The 17,529-nt window shown below is 42.7% G+C and overlaps 1 protein-coding gene across 2 annotated transcripts in view; it reads left to right on the top strand.

Annotated features, from left to right (window-relative positions):
- LOC132882068 (cilia- and flagella-associated protein 69-like) overlaps positions 1-17,529 on the top strand; it is a 57,998-nt gene that overhangs the window by 20,088 nt on the left and 20,381 nt on the right. For both annotated transcript variants that reach the window (XM_060915289.1, XM_060915290.1), the window contains exons 4-12: positions 447-556; positions 652-728; positions 3,762-3,860; positions 4,801-4,953; positions 5,062-5,239; positions 11,462-11,585; positions 11,680-11,728; positions 11,805-11,926; positions 12,001-12,235. In XM_060915289.1, coding sequence (XP_060771272.1) covers positions 447-556; positions 652-728; positions 3,762-3,860; positions 4,801-4,953; positions 5,062-5,239; positions 11,462-11,585; positions 11,680-11,728; positions 11,805-11,926; positions 12,001-12,235 — 1,147 coding nt within the window. The remainder of the gene's footprint in view (positions 1-446; positions 557-651; positions 729-3,761; positions 3,861-4,800; positions 4,954-5,061; positions 5,240-11,461; positions 11,586-11,679; positions 11,729-11,804; positions 11,927-12,000; positions 12,236-17,529) is intronic.

The following is a 17,529-nucleotide window of genomic DNA, read 5'->3' as shown; positions in this document are numbered from 1 at the left end:
GAAAATGTGACAAATAATATCTTGAAACTTGGTATATAGTTGGTATATAGTTGGGGATATAGATGACCCTGTCTTCTTGTTAATCGTGGATTTAATGCTGCTCTGCAGGATTTCTAAAAGTGAGGGAATTTTATAACCAAAGCCTAATTAAAGCTTTTCCAGAAATTTTGTTCTGGATTGTTTTGATCGCTGCTTGGTCTTCATGATGCTCCACCCCACAGTGAAAGTCACACTTTGAGATCACAATTTTTCCCATTCTGATGTTTGAACATTGTGAACATAAGCTCTTGATTTGCATCTGCATGATTTTATGTATCGTGCTGCTGTGAAAGGATTGGCTGATTCGAGAACTGCATAAAACAGGAGGTTTTCCTAATGGCTGATCCTAATAAAGTGACCGGTGTGCATATGTGCTCAATATTTTCCTTAATTCCGTGTGATTGAAGTTTCTCCGAGACCTTTCGGACATCTTTCGGATTCTAAACATCTGTGCAGAGAAATCAGAAGAACACCCCGAGTATGCGTCTGTGCTGTGTGACCTTTTGCACTTATGCAGGTCAGATTAATTACCTCATTGATTAATGCAAATGTTTATATTTGATACGAATCATTTGGGTAGAATGTGGTTATTAATGCAGCTTTCTCTCGAAGGCATCCCTTCTTAAAGGAGAAGGCGTCTGATGAGATGAAATACGCCGATGTTGCGACGGACTCAATCTCTCAGATGGGTATGTGAACATCCTGATGCACGGCTGGTATTAAACTGTACCTTTCCTTATCGCTTGGGCAGAACCATTTTCTGTTGCAGCTTTCACCTGGAAATAGATTTAAGGCACATACTGTGCATATCGAGCAAAGCTACACTATAAGGTATAATGTACAAGAAGGTAAGGGAAAAGATACACACTAAACTTAGAGAAGGTATACTTGATATACCACTGCAGCAACAAGGAATTTCTGAGAGTGTAATTCTATTTATTTATCTGATCCGATTGTATATTGGCTGCGACAAAATTATTGCCAAAAGTTTTATCTGCTTATTATTGATATTCATCCATCATTCATAACCGCTTAGCCTGTGCAGGGTTGCGGGCAAGCTGGAGCCTATCCCAGCTGACTACGGGCGAAAGGCGGGGTACACCCTGGACAAGTCGCCAGGTCATCACAGGGCTGACACATAGACACAGACAACCATTCACACTCACATTCACACCTACGGTCAATTTAGAGTCACCAGTTAACCTAACCTGCATGTCTTTGGACTGTGGGGTAAACCGGAGCACCCGGAAGAAACCCACGCAGACTTGTGGAGAACATGCAGACTCCACACAGAAAGGCCCACCATCGGCCACTGGGCTCGAACCCAGAACCTTCTTGCTGTGAGGCAACAGTGCTAACCACTACACTACTGTGCCGTCCTATTAATTATTAATATTACTATTATTATTTTAATTAGTCCTGGCAACAAAGGCATTTCAAACCATTTATAGTATATCTTGATGATGATGTTCGTCCTTCGGGGTCGAAGATGACCATGACCCCAATCCGGTGGGTGATAGCTGTGGGTCCGGAGATGACCAATGAGGCCAATCTGGTCCCCGAAGGCATGTCCTCATGTTAGGCACATGTGTGGAGGTGGTTGAGGACCTTCACTATTTTGACCGCTGAGTGAGATCCCTGCCAGCCGTGGTGTGTTGGCCAGGGTGAGGTGAAGTATGCTATGTTTGGGGCACCTTTTCTATCCCCTTCCTCCATGGAGGTGAGCAGAGTGAATCCTAAACAGGGCTGCTCAGACACCCAGAACCTGCCAAACTCCGCTGTTGGTTCGTTCCAGCAGAGAGCGACACTATGCCCTGGACCGCCTGTGAGCAGTTTCGTGACTACAGCTTCCGGTGTTTGCACACCTGCTACTTTGCCACTTGCCCATTGCCACAGGACTTGAATTTGAATTTGAAGTCATGACTTGTGCGTGACTTGGATTAGAGTGAGGAGGAGTTGCACAGCCGTCAGCCTCACTCTTTCGTCCTGACCTAACTGGGTCCGGGGCAAGACAGAATCAAAACGGCTGGAGCTAGGTCAGGATGCAGTGGATGGCCAACAGTGTTCTACGTGTTGCACTGTGCCCTGATCTCGCTCCACAAATGCTTTGCTGGGTCCTCCATCCTGCCCGTTGAACCACCAGGCGGTGGTGGCCTCCTTCAGACAGTCTGCCAAGTCCAGTCTTCAGTCAAAACCCTGACTAGAGGGAGTGAGGAGTTGCTAGTGCAACCCCTTCCTTCAATGAAAGGAAGTACAATCGGTGAACCAGCAACAGGGTCATGGGTGTCGAAGGCTCATTGATTCGCATGGGGCACGAAGACTAGCCCATATGGTCCAATCCTACAGAAGAGCTACTGTAGCACAAACTGCTGGAAAAGTTTAGCTGTTCTGTGGGATTGGACCATATGGGCTAGCTTTCATGCCCCTTGCGAATCAGTGAGCCTTCGACAACCATGACCCTGTCACTGGTTCACTGGTTGTCCTTACTTGGACCACTTTTGGTAGGTACCGACCACTACATACCGGGAACACCCCACAAGAGGTACCATTTTGGAGATGCTCAGACCCAGTCATCTATCCATCACAATGTGGCCCTTGTCAAAGTCATTCATTTACTCTTGCCCATTTTTTCTGCTTCCCACACATCAACTTCAAGAGCTGACTGTTCTCTTGCTGCCTAATATATCCCACCCCTTGACAGGTGCCATTGTACTGAGATAATCAATGTTATTCTAGCCACATTCACTGGATATGAGCAATCGCATGCTCTGATTGGCTCCTCTACTACTAGGCTATAAGTCATATACCATGAATAGAGAAAAACAAAATGGCAGAGCGTGTTGCCGAACCAATCAAAGAAGAAATAAAAACTCTACTTGAAAACAAAACCCCCAAAAAAGCAACAAAATATGGAATAAAAGTATTTGATGGTAAGAACGTATCATTTATTTTCTAAGAATTATTATTATAGCATTTTTCACAAATTGCTCCTGTTATTTCGCCGGTTTGTTTACATTCAAAGTGGAAATGATTTCGGTGGACGTTTTGTATAAAGATTTTATTTATCAAATTTGCAAAAAAATAAAAATAAAAAATGCTCTGTTTCTCAAAGTCCAATGAATGTGGATAGAATAAAACAGTTATTCGAGTCAATCTAATCGTACATGGCTTATAGCTACGCACCTCATCAGCTATCAGCTCATGTACAACTTGATTTCGTGGAATAACTGTTATCCACTTCACCTGTCAGTGGTCATAATGCTGTGGCTGATCGGTGTGTGTTGACATATAAACGTTGAATGAAATCGTCGATGTAACCAATCAGCAATTACAGTGTAGCTAGCCCCGCCCCTGTGATCTTACTGGTGGCTGTTTTGAGTACTTTGGTACTAGTGCTGAGTGGAAAAATGGACCGTTATCTAATTATCACAAATAAGCCAGTAACAAGCTGTTCCCACATGATTCTGGGTTTTTATTTGTTTGTCTCTGTAACCAATCAGCATGAATAGTGTTGGTAGCTCCGCCCCAAAATACCATCCGTTCTTTTTGAGAAGACTAAAAACTGTTCGGCCGGAATGTTTGATACTGGAGCGTTGGTCAGTGGAAAAGATAATTGGCCTGTAGGTACCATGGAGTGTTTGAATAGTGTGTGAAATTTGTGTTATTTGAATTGAGGTGTGTTTGATGAGAATCTGTTGTTGTTGGTGGTGGTATTTTGGCAGGTTATCTGATGCGAGTGTCAAACACAGAAGTCCAAGGACAAATCTGTGCTTCCATCATATCACTCTACAGCCCTGGCAAAGTAAAGCACTATGGAAATGGTGAGTCTCTGCAACACGGTCATGATTTTATTCTTGTAATATATGCACAGTGATTAAAGTGCATATTCTGGACCAATTTCATGTTTTTTTTTATATGAAAGTATGTCCCTTTACACACTCATCCAGAAGGGTAATTTTGCACAAGGCCATCTGGCTACAGCAGAAAAAAATAAAATAACAAAACGCGTGTGGAAAAATCCCAAGGGAGTCTGGAGCCAGATTCGTGACGTCACGTGCGGAAGCGCCAGCAGGCTGCGCGAGCTTTGCACGGTTTCAGTAGAGACCAAGCACTCTCATTGTCCGGTCTTTTGGGAAACGATGAGTACTAATCCCATCAAGATTGGTGTTGCTACACCCTCCTACGATACATCTGTTAACCATTTTAATAATTATGTGATAACGTTGAAGAAATTTGCAGAAAACCACCAGGTCGTTTTCTCATAAACAAACCAGCGCTGATGTAGGATTCAGAGGGAGGCGTCCCGCACGCGACGTCATGAAAATGTTTGCCGGGAAATCCAAATAACAAGTTTTTTCAGAGGCGGACCAATTCGCCTCAAATGGCTTGATTTCAACTGAATTTTTCTGGTATTGCGCAAGGTAAAAAAAATTGCAGAGAATGCAGAATGTGACAGATATTTGACCAAAGTTTAATATAAAATAGGAGAATTACATTGATCTTGCTCCTGAATTTACTCATGATATGCACTTTAACTGGCATTTCCACATTCATTGGAATGAACAGAAATGTGTTTAAAATAGAGACAAAGAGTTTTTTAAAAGTGTTTTCACGATTTTAGGGTTCATATTTAATTCACAGAAACAAAAACTCTTCCGTTCAGACCACGCCCACTTTGGATTTAAAGCCAAATCCAGATATTTGCCGCACTAAACAGAAAAAGAAACAAATAGCGTGACTGTTTCTCATTTTGTGACTCAGGTGTGTGTCCTACGAGCCTGGCTTACAGATGTGAGCTGGTAGAGCGCAGCGGGCTGGCAGAGACTCTACTCCTGTCGCTAGCTGTCCTGGAGGAGCAGCTGTCAGTCAGACTGCAGGTCCTACAGGCGCTCCAGATCCTCTCCAGGTCATCTGGTGAGTTCCGTGTTTAACCGCGTTCGTTCTGCAGAGTTCTCCATCATGCGGTTACAGTGTGTGTGTGTGTGTGTGTGTGTGATTATTCAGTGTTTTTGCTCTTTGTAGCAGTGAACTGTAGTTTGATCCTGAAAGCTGAGGGAGCTCAGAAGATCTGCTTCCATATGAACGAGCCAGATCCAACCGGACAGATGCTCTTCCGATCCACGGAGATCCTGTGGAACCTTTTGGATAACGGCTCCAGAGAGGAAGTCACCAAGCAGCTCAGCAACATGGACTGTGTCACGTGCGTTTAGTTTCACTTCTTAAAGTTTCTTCCAGTGTGCTATACGTGGAGGTCTGTGCAAATCTGTCACGTGTCTCTGTGGCTAAAATTGTCCTGCACCACAGTTGGAGTCAAATCTATAAATGCTTGCAACAGATTTTTTTTTTTAAAGCTAGAACTTTATTTCTGATATGAGATACATGCAGAAAAAGGAAAGCTATATATAGTAGAAAATCACCGTTTACTCCGTGAGGGGTTTTTCTAGGCTGACGCACACAAACAAAATAATACATGCAACACGTTTTTAGCAATTTTCCCCCCAGTAGATTTAACCCACTTTTGTTCAACTCTTAGGGGGAAAAAAAGTACTAAGCTGTACCTGTCATTGCTGCTAAAGTGGTACATTTGGCTTTTGTACCTTTTTTAAATGTTTGAGCTCCTACTAAGATTACAATCCCGATTCCAAAAAAGTTGGGACAAAGTACAAATTGTAAATAAAAACGGAATGCAATGATGTGGAAGTTTCAAAATTCCATATTTTATTCAGAATAGAACATAGATGACATATCAAATGTTTAAACTGAGAAAATGTATCATTTAAAGAGAAAAATTAGGTGATTTTAAATTTCATGACAACAACACATCTCAAAAAAGTTGGGACAAGGCCATGTTTACCACTGTGAGACATCCCCTTTTCTCTTTACAACAGTCTGTAAACGTCTGGGGACTGAGGAGACAAGTTGCTCAAGTTTAGGGATAGGAATGTTAACCCATTCTTGTCTAATGTAGGATTCTAGTTGCTCAACTGTCTTAGGTCTTTTTTGTCGTATCTTCCGTTTTACAATGCGCCAAATGTTTTCTATGGGTGAAAGATCTGGACTGCAGGCTGGCCAGTTCAGTAGCCGGACCCTTCTTCTACACAGCCATGATGCGGTTTGTATGTGGTTTGGCATTGTCATGTTGGAAAATGCAAGGTCTTCCCTGAAAGAGACGTCGTCTGGATGGGAGCATATGTTGCTCTAGAACCTGGATATACCTTTCAGCATTGATGGTGTCTTTCCAGATGTGTAAGCTGCCCATGCCACACGCACTAATGCAACCCCATACCATCAGAGATGCAGGCTTCTGAACTGAGCGCTGATAACAACTTGGGTCGTCCTTCTCCTCTTTAGTCCGAATGACACGGCGTCCCTGATTTCCATAAAGAACTTCAAATTTTGATTCGTCTGACCACAGAACAGTTTTCCACTTTGCCACAGTCCATTTTAAATGAGCCTTGGCCCAGAGAAGACGTCTGCGCTTCTGGATCACGTTTAGATACGGCTTCTTCTTTGAACTATAGAGTTTTAGCTGGCAACGGCGGATGACACGGTGAATTGTGTTCACAGATAATGTTTTCTGGAAATATTCCTGAGCCCATTTTGTGATTTCCAATACAGAAGCATGCCTGTATGTGATGCAGTGCCGTCTAAGGGCCCGAAGATCACGGGCACCCAATATGGTTTTCCGGCCTTGACCCTTACGCACAGAGATTCTTCCAGATTCTCTGAATCTTTTGATGATATTATGCACTGTAGATGATGATATGTTCAAACTCTTTGCAATTTTACACTGTCGAACTCCTTTCTGATATTGCTCCACTATTTGTCGGCACAGAATTAGGGGGATTGGTGATCCTCTTCCCATCTTTACTTCTGAGAGCCGCTGCCACTCCAAGATGCTCTTTTTATACCCAGTCATGTTAAGGCCCGGTCCCACTGCACTTACGGATGCAAAGAGGATGTAAAACGTAAAAAAAATCTTTGCCATCCGTTGGAAAACGCTATGCATCCGTTGTGTACTCATTGCATACGTGCTTCATACGCTTTATCCATCGAGCATCCGTCCACTGTGATTTCATCCGCGCAAAAAGTTTTGAGCTGCACAAAACTTTTAGAACGGATAAACTTTCCGCCGTGTATGATGTAAATCCGCGACATATACGAGCAACAAACGTTCTATGTCCGTTATCATCCGTTAAACGTCTGCTGTATCCTCTCTGCATCCTCTGGGCATCCTCGCAACTCACATCCGCTGCAGCTGAAAACGGAAAGAGGGAGGAAAGATAAGGTACATGAAACGTCTATTCATCGTTAGTAGCACGGAAATAGAAAGGATGTAAGTGTATGCATCTCGTATATAAAGTATTCAAAACGGACAAAGCGTTTATATCTGGGATGTATCTCGTATATTTAGGATGTCTGGAGTATGTCTAGAGTATGTAGAAGGACACCTAGCGGACTGCATCCGATATACATCCGCGCAACATCCCCTTTGTTTCCGTTAGGCGTACGTGATGCATCCCCTTCATCCGCTATGCATCCGCTCTTTCTGCTATGCGTCCGCTTCTCAGTTATCACCGGTAACCCCTTCGGAGCTGTCATCCACTTCCATCCGCTTTCATCCGCTAGGCTTCCTATGAACATGCGTTTAACATCCCCGCTATATACTACTCACGTCCGTTCTTTTCCGTTCTGTTTTCGCAAATTTTCGCCAATTTTGTCCATTTCTGGAGCGGATGAAAACGGATAGAGCCACCCCCGAAATTTTGCTCGTCCGCTGTGTCCTTTTTGCATACGTTTTGTGTCCATCGGCCAGTGGGACCGGACCTTTAATGACCTATTGCCAGTTGACCTAATGAGTTGCAATTTGGTCCTCCAGCTGTTCCTTTTTTGTACCTTTAACTTTTCCAGCCTCTTATTGCCCCTGTCCCAACTTTTTTGAGATGTGTTGCTGTCATGAAATTTCAAATGAGCCAGTATTTGGCAAGAAATTTCAAAATGTCTCACTTTTGACATTTGATATGTTGTCTATGTTCTATTGTGAATACAATGTCAGTTTTTGATATTTGTAAATTATTGCATTCCATTTTTATTTACAATTTGTACTTTGTCCCAACTTTTTTGGAATCGGGGTTGTATATACATTTCATAGATTAAATAAAATTAATTAAGCTTAGAGGCAACATGGGAAATATGTTTCAGCATTTAAAATGCATTTCACATATATATAGAGGATATTGCACGGTTGTGTGAAGATATGAAATTTATGTTCGAGTGGTGAATATTTTCAACACGAGAAGATAAACTTCATATCTTCACGCCACCGTGTGATGTTCTTTATATTATATGGACACATCCACAAAAAAAAACAGAAGTTAATCAAAAGAATTTTAATTTTGAACCAGTTCGCCATTTTGATAACATGCGTCTCGTCAGCAGGAAAACACTGAGAGTGACGTCATCGGAGTAAAATATCAGTGATTATTATACATACAGGACACTTTTTTGATGGAATAAAAACATGTGTTCTATTCCCTTCTAGCAGCTTTCATTCATTTGGCTTGATAGCATGCAATATTGTTAGCATATCGCTTATCCTACATGAATTACGTCACTCTACCCAATGGAGAATGAGCGCTGAATATGGTTTACGATATTGCATGGTTGTCAAGACAATGTGACGTCACACATCGGAGCTGATGCAAATATCCAATGAGAAAGTTTTCTGCTGAACATGTGCAGAAGCAGTTATTTGTTCGCCGGGAAAGAGAAAGATGTGTTGAACACCCGAAAGGCTACCAAAAGTTCATTAGATATTCTTCATGCATATTTATGAGAGAGAAACATACCAACGGACATCGAAAAGCTGGAAAAGAGACACATCGGTGACATCAAACTTCCATGCTAGCGAGTGCCTAAGACAATTTGTCAACAAACATGGTTATCAGGTTTATGTAAAAGCGGAGGATTTTGAGAGAATTTTGGTGGCCAGGTCGCTCCATTGTGAGCAGTTGTTGATGTTGATTTTAAAAGTAACTAAGTAAATTACATCGGGAAATGAATAGTTAAGCATGAGTGAAAAATACTGTAGCGAGCGTGCAGTGTAGAAGAAGAGTCTGGGGAAAGAAATCTTAGTTTCTCGGTTGTTAGTCTGTGCTACTTGCTCTTGATAGCACTGACTTGACTGCATTATTAGCATTTGCTAACACTACTGATGAACACTACACCGGCTGGAAGGTGACTTCACTGCCGCGCTGACAGCACCGAGTCGCAGGTAGGGTTGGCCTTTGAGAATGTGTATAATAATAATAATATTCGCTGGCTTTTTATGGTATATCAGATATATTCCATTCAGCTAGCATCTTCTACTTGTTCAGTATCATGCTAGCTGAATGGAATATATCTGATATACCACTCAACGCCAGCCAATATTATTTAAATATGTCACTCAGATCCGCGATGTATTTCATATGAAAAATGTGAGTTTTTCAACACGTGAAGATAAACTTCATATCTTCAAGCCAATGTGTGATTTTCTTTTAATTATATCGACACATTCACAAACAAAAAGTCCCCAAATTTATCAAAGCAATTCATCGATTTCCTCACGAGTGACATATAGAGATTTATGTCACGGCTTTGGTTCTCCATGTCCCAGATGGAGCTCTTATGAAACATACGAGTGGCGTATTTCCCAGTAAAACATTCGTGTCCATATAATATAAAAATATATGCAGTCCTCTTTTCCCATATACGCTCGTACAGTATATTTCAGCCATCGACCTCATGGATTAAAGTTTTCCGTCATGTGACGGATTTCTGTCAACTGAACTCTCCCAAGGCCAAATGTGAGGTCGGTGCTGATCCGAGGAGAATTAAAATGACGGGTGGTTGGGTAGAGATTGAGTTATAACACTGATGTGTTGCAACACCATCAACTATCAGCAGGGTTTATTTAACTTTTTTGTTTTTGAGCCATGCTTTGTGACGTTCATTTCCTATGTTTGATCATGTTTAAACGTTCGCTGTCTACGGTGCGGCATTAAAAAAACATGCGCTGTCAAAATTGGCAAAATACATTCCCATGTGCTTGGCGTGCTTGTGTCTGACCATTTCTGTTTTGTATTAAATTAAATCTTGCCAAAATGACTCAGTTCAAACTTGGACATATAGAAATAGAGCATGTTAAAAAAAAACGAAAAAATAAACCCCGGAAAGCCCGCTCCTCTGCTTCAGCCAGACTTGAAGACCCGATGGTGCAATGCTTGCAGATTGTCAGAAGTAATTAGACCTAAATTTATAGCTAACAAATCAGCAGACGCCCCAACAATTATTATTTTCGTTAGGGCAATGTGTAAGGTATGTTCGAATCGTGCCTTATAGCCTACGTTATATCACAATTTAAAGGACGTTTGAGGAGTTGGAGGCTGCGAGCGCAATGATGTTCCGACATGCGCTAAACTTTATTCCCTGAAAATCATACACCAGCGTTCAATGTCCCAAACAGTCAAAATGTCTAGAAGACTACGGTTAAATAATAATCATAGCCTACTAAGTTAAATTACGTCAAAGCATCTGTTTCTGGCCGATGAAATGATGGAGGAAAATGAGAACGAACGCAAAGTAGATAGCAGCCAACTTCACGCGATCTTTTAGGGAACTTAACACTCGTGTTGGCCACAATATTTCTCTTAATAAAATCTTGAATTGTTTTTGAAGTCGTATTCAACACAAAGTAAGGTCAAACCCCAATTTTAATTTAAGCGAAGATCCAAACTTTTTTCTATATTGACGTCGAGCATAGAGGAGCATGTCATTCTGCTTTCGGTTTCGGCAGCATGGATGCGCTTTACATGAAAGAAGGCACTGATGTGTCTGCCATCGATAAAGGTGTAAAAAACAAGTGGAGGTGGGCTTGGCTGTACGAAGTAGGTGAAAACGGAAAGCCATTTAGTTCATGGTGCAAAAAACTAAACATTCCAGGCGCTTGCATTTGTGTGGTTTGCCACAAAAAATAATATACGGAAGCAATGGAAAGAAAGTGCAATAAATTGAATATATTAATCCATTAATTAATTGATAATAAAGTTATCAGTTCTAAGTTAACCCTTCTCAGAATTTCATCGAAATCCACCCATAACCCCCCCCCCGCAGAATTTCATCGAAATCCACCCATAACCCCCCCCCCCCCCCCGTAAATTTTCAGTCAAATAATTTTTTTTTGCTTTAATCCATGCGACCTGTTTCTCAAATACTTCTCATCCTGTAGAGCATGAGTCCTTTTGTACATATACAACTAGAGTAGATGAGAATTTAGATGGAATATTGTATTGGACTGAGTGCATGCCGTAGAAAACACTCCCACTTCAGTCTCAGAATAAGTGGATTGAATATAAGTGACCAAGTGTGTTTGAAACACCAGGGTCCTGAAAGAGGCTTTCTTGCATCATCTTCTCAACGGCTCCCGACATTACGACCGGCAGCTTCGCAACGACCTTCTAGTAATTACGACCTTGATTGCAGACAACCCCAGCGCTGTACTAATCGTAAGTATGATGGTTTGACTTCATCGCCTGCTCATTCTGTCATTATCCTCTTCATTTTAAATAACCTATAAATCACATGTCTTTGTTTTGATAGGAGAGTGGGTTTGCTAAGCAGCTCATCCTTTTCGCTACTCTTCCCGAGTGTAAGTTTTGAGGAACTATCTTGGCATAAATAATGAGATATTTGTCGAATAAGCAGCGTGAGTTTCTGTCATGCAGTGAGGAGCCATAACCCACTACTCCGAAACTTCAAGCTGACCTTCAGTAATGAGGACTTTGAGATGAAGAAGCTGCTGCTGAACCTGATTGTCGTTCTGTCCAGCGATCTGGCAGCTGTACAGGTGAGGATTCAGTACTACCGGTGTTTAAAAGAGCAAATCAGCCTCTGTACTCTAACACAGTGTGATTTGTTTAGTTGTTTAAAGAGAGCCGTGTGATACTGGCTTTGATGCTGCTTGTTCGGCCTGGATACTCTGAGAACATGCGCAGCGGGAAAGCCCAGCGCAGTTGGACATCCATTCAGCAGGAGGAGCTGCAGCTGCAGGCGTTGGCCACTCTGGCCACAGTGGCGCCACTCATGTTGGACGAGTACATGGCCTGTCAAGGCAACACCTGCCTGCTCATGCTTCTGGACTGGTGCACACAGCAAGGTAGAAGACACTCACTGGGAAAACTAAACAGCCAAAGCAGATCATATTGACAAGTCACTCAATATTACTACCTGATCTGTGTTTTAATTCTGTTCTCAACGTACCATATCGATAGCCCTTGACATCCCCTTATGGAAATACATGATAGCATGATTTTAAGGGTCATGGTATTACGTTATCAGCACAAGTGACGTTTGCTCGATGCGTCCCTGGAGCACTAAGGTTATTACCTCACACGGGGCAAAGTATTGTAATCAGTGCGGTTTGTTTGTGTGTCTGTCTGTTAACAATCTAGTGTCTAGACGGTTGCACCGATTGACTTAAAATTTTCAGGGCAGGTGGGCAATGGTCCATAGATTACCAGATTAAATTTTGGGAGTAATCGGGTCAAGGTGAAAGGCAAGGTCACCGGAAAGGTCAACCTTTCGGTCAAAATAACATCCATCCATCCATTATCTGTAGCCACTTATTCTATTCTACAGGGTCGCAGGCAAGCTGGAATCTATACCAGCTGACTATGACCGAGAGGCGGGGTACACCCTGGACAAGTCGCCAGGTTATCGCAGGGCTGACACATAGAGACAAACAACCATTCACACTCACATTCACACCTACGGTCAATTTAGAGCCACCGGTTAGCCTGGCATCTGGTATAAAACCTATGCCAAATCAAATATGTGGAACAGTTCCACTCTGGTGACCCCGAATGAACCTCCCATTTCTTCCAGGTGCTCCGGTTTCCCCCACAATCCAAAGACACACAGTTAGGCTACGTGGCTACTCTAAACTGTCCGTAGGTGTGAATGGTTGTTTCCCAAGCCTGGAAATGGGAGTGTTGTGGCAGGAAGGGCATAAAACTTCTTCTTCCAGCTGTTCATTCGGGGTCACCAGAGCAGAACTGTTCCATATATTTGATTTGGCATAGGTTTTATACTGGATGCCAGGCTAACTGGTGGCTCTAAATTGACTGTAGGTGTGAATGTGAGTGTGAATGGTTGTTTGTCTCTATGTGTCAGCCCTGTGATGACCTGGTGACTTGTCCAGGGTGTACCCCGCCTCTCACCCATAGTTGGCTGGGATAGGCTCCAGCTTGCCCATGACCCTGCACAGGATAAGCGGTTACAGATAATGAATGGATGGATAGTGCTGTGCATAATCGCGAGCTGACCTAGTGGTTAGCGTGTCCACCTCTTGATGGGGGAGATCATGAGTTCTACTCGCGGTCAGATAATACCAAAGACCATCATAAAAAAAAACCAGTACCTATTGCAAGTGAGGAGTTAAACTCTTGTGGCTACCAGAGGACCAGCTCACCACTGTAACCCTAGCTATGTAATAGACGAGAGGCCGAGGGCTACGGATATCGGCGCCACCCAATGCACCTTAAGGGCCTAGTTAGTACTGGGAAGGGAGACTGCCTGGGAAGACCAGGGCATGGTTCCTCACTCAACCCTCCCTAATTTATCCAGGCTTGGGACAAGCATTGTACAACCCCAGTGCCTGGGTATTTTACCTAACATGCATGTCTTTGGACTGTGGGGGAAACCAGTGCTCCCAGAGGAAACCAACACAGACACGAGGCGAACATGCAAACTCCACACAGGCCCCCATTGGCCATGAGGTTCAAACCCGGAACCTTCTTGCTGTGAGATGACAGTGCTAACCACTACACCACCATGCCACCTGGGAAGGAAGGGCATAAAACTGTGCTCCAGTTAATATGACATGTGGATCAGTAGGGTCCACATGGCAGCGACCCCACATGCATAAGTGGGACAAGCTGGAAGAAGTGAATGAGTAAGATTAAGAGTGAGTGATATGACATTATATGATGAGATCATAGCACTGCTACTTGTTTTGGTAAGTTAAATCCTTGATATTTAATTTTGCTCATATATTCTGCTCCCTAATTAATGAAGGTGATGCTGACTAGCAATGTCTTTCTTCTTTTCATAAGACTATGCTCCTGACGGGTGATGTAATGATACATAATGTCTCTCTTTTTTTCATACAGTCTAAACCAGTGATGTAATGCTTCATCACCCATTTACGTTATACTTGGATAACTTAGCTTCGTCAATCACAAAAGCATCATCCGATCACATGGCTACAGCACACTCTTGAATGTGAATATATAATCATGTTTGTCCTACAATATACTGAGAAATGTCTCTGAGCAGCTGTGTCTGCATGAGTGACTGTTTGCTTCCGGATCCATCCATGAGGTAGAATCTCTTAGACGGCAGAGCTCTACATTCCTAGATCATACTTTGTCAATTCAACCTCCTTCAGAAGAAGAAGAAAGAAGAAACCTTTATTTGTCACATGCACACTTCAAGCACAGTGAAATTCATCCTCTGCATTTAACCCATCTGAAGCAGTGAACACACGCACACACACTCAGAGCAGTGGGCAGCCACACCAGAGCGCCCGGGGAGCAGTCAGGGGTCAGGTACCTTGCTCAAGGGCACCTCAGCCCAAGGCTGCCCCATGTCAACCTAACTTTGGACTGTGGGGGAAACCGGAGCACCCGGAGGAAACCCATGCAGACACGGGGAGAACATGCAAACTCCACACAGAAAGGCCCTCAGATCAAAACCTAACAACCATGATACGTGAAATGGGTAACTGCTGGTGCTGCATTCAGAAAAAATAATCTTTGGTGACACTTATTTAATATCTACAAAAAAAGTGCAATGAAAAATGGATGATTTTATAATTTGAATCAAGTTTGTAATTGTTACGTTAAAGTTATAAAAACTTTCTACATGATTTTTTTTTGAGAAGTGTATTCTGAGATAATTTATCATGATATACAGTGGGGCAAAAAAGTATTTAGTCAGTCACCAATTGTGCAAGTTCTCCCACTTAAAAAGATGAGAGAGGCCTGTAATTTTCATCATAGGTACACTTCAACTAGGGCTGAACGATCTATCGTTTTCGACCGAAAATCGCGATCTCAGACAACACGATTTTGGGATCGTCAAAGCCGCGGTTTTTCTCAGTGCTCCTAAACTGACCCATGTTTTGTTTCGTCAATAAATTGTCCTCATTTTTTACACTACAGACAAAAAAAAATTACGTTCAGGAAAGCCTTGTGGCACTCAGTGTGAAAGAATTTTGTGAATATTTCCTTCCGTTTTCGTGTAAATCCCTGTTGTTTGGAGGGAGCACTGTGAGGAGAAACTGCGCTTTCTCTGTCTCTGTGTCTGAACGCACGGGTGGGGGAGGGGCTGCTCGCTCTCTCTCACACACACAGGAGGGAGGGGCCCTGCAATAGCGACTGCTACAGCCACTGCATCACTCTTATTTCCCACAGGGGAGTTGTTGGCTCTAGTTATAATTTATAATGCTTATGTACATTCTTTTACAAAAGTGCAATATTTCAGTGCAAATTAATTAATACAATGAATTCCATAAAGCTAATGCAAGAATGAAAACTGAGGTCAACAGGCCTACATTTGAAATCTGTTGACCTCAGTTTTCATTCTTGCATTATCTTTATGGAATTCATTGTATTAATTAATTTGCACTGAAACTTGATTTAAAGAAAAAAAATCGTGGTTGAAATTGAAATCGCAATATCTGCCAGAAAAATCGCAATTCATTTTTTTCTTAAAATCGTTCAGCCCTAACTTCAACTATGAGAGACAGAATGAGAAAAAAAAATCCAGAAAATCACATTGTCTGATTTTTAAAGAATTTATTTGCAAATTATGGTGGAAAATAAGTATTTGGTCCATAACAAAAGTTCATCTCAATACTTTGTTATATACCCTTTGTTGGCAATGACAGAGGTCAAACGTTTTCTGTAAGTCTTCACAAGGTTTTCACACACTGTTGCTGGTATTTTGGCCCATTCCTCCATGCAGATCTCCTCTAGAGCAGTGATGTTTTGGGGCTGTCACTGGGCAACACGGACTTTCAACTCCCTCCAAAGATTTTCTATGGGGTTGAGATCTGGAGACTGGCTAGGCCACTCCAGGACCTTGAAATGCTTCTTACGAAGCCACTCCTTCGTTGCCCGGGCGGTGTGTTTGGGATCATTGTCATGCTGAAAGACCCAGCCACGTTTCATCTTCAATGCCCTTGCTGATGGAAGGAGGTTTTCACTCAAAATCTCACGATACATGGCCCCATTCATTCTTCCTTTACACGGATCAGTCGTCCTGGTCCCTTTGCAGACAAACAGCCCCAAAGCATGATGTTTCCACCCCCATGCTTCACAGTAGGTATGGTGTTCTTTGGCTGCAACTCAGCATTCTTTCTCCTCCAAACACAACAAGTTGAGTTTTTACCAAAAAGTTCTATTTTGGTTTCATCTGACCATATGACATTCTCCCAATCCTCTTCTGGATCATCCAAATGCTCTCTAGCAAACTGCAGACGGGCCTGGACATGTACTGGCTTAAGCAGGGGGACACGTCTGGCACTGCAGGATTTGAGTCCCTGGCGGCGTAGTGTGTTACTGATGGTAGCCTTTGTTACTTTGGTCCCAGCTCTCTGCAGGTCATTCACTAGGTCCCCCCGTGTGGTTCTGGGATTTTTGCTCACCGTTCTTGTGATCATTTTGACCCCACGGGGTGAGATCTTGCGTGGAGCCCCAGATCGAGGGAGATTATCAGTGGTCTTGTATGTCTTCCATTTTTTAATAATTGCTCCCACAGTTGATTTCTTCACACCAAGCTGCTTACCTATTGCAGATTCAGTTTTCCCAGCCTGGTGCAGGTCTACAATTTTGTTTCTGGTGTCCTTTGACAGCTCTTTGGTCTTGGCCATAGTGGAGTTTGGAGTGTGACTGTTTGAGGTTGTGGACAGGTGTCTTTTATACTGATAACGAGTTCAAACAGGTGACATTAATAGAGGTAACGAGTGGAGGACAGAGGAGCCTCTTATAGAAGAAATTACAGGTCTGTGAGAGCCAGAAATCTTGCTTGTTTGTAGGTGACCAAATACTTATTTTACCGAGGAATGTACCAATTAATTCATTAAAAATCCTACAATGTGATTTCCTGGATTCTTTCCCCCCATTCTGTCTCTCATAGTTGAAGTGTACCTATGATGAAAATTACAGGCCTCTCTCATCTTTTTAAGTGGGAGAACTTGCACAATTGGTGGCTCACTAAATACTTTTTTGCCCCACTGTATACAGCACTAAAGTCCTTCCTGCACCATGCCCTGGTCTTCCCAAGCAGTCTCCCTTCCCAGTACTAACTAGGCCCTTAAGGTGCATTGGGTGGCGCTGATCTCCGTAGCCCTCAGCCTCTCGTCTATTACATAGCTAGGGTTACAGT

Source organism: Neoarius graeffei, chromosome 2, assembly GCF_027579695.1.
Source record: "Neoarius graeffei isolate fNeoGra1 chromosome 2, fNeoGra1.pri, whole genome shotgun sequence".
Classification (NCBI taxonomy): domain Eukaryota; kingdom Metazoa; phylum Chordata; class Actinopteri; order Siluriformes; family Ariidae; genus Neoarius; species Neoarius graeffei.
This window is presented reverse-complemented; position numbering and strand designations above follow the sequence as displayed.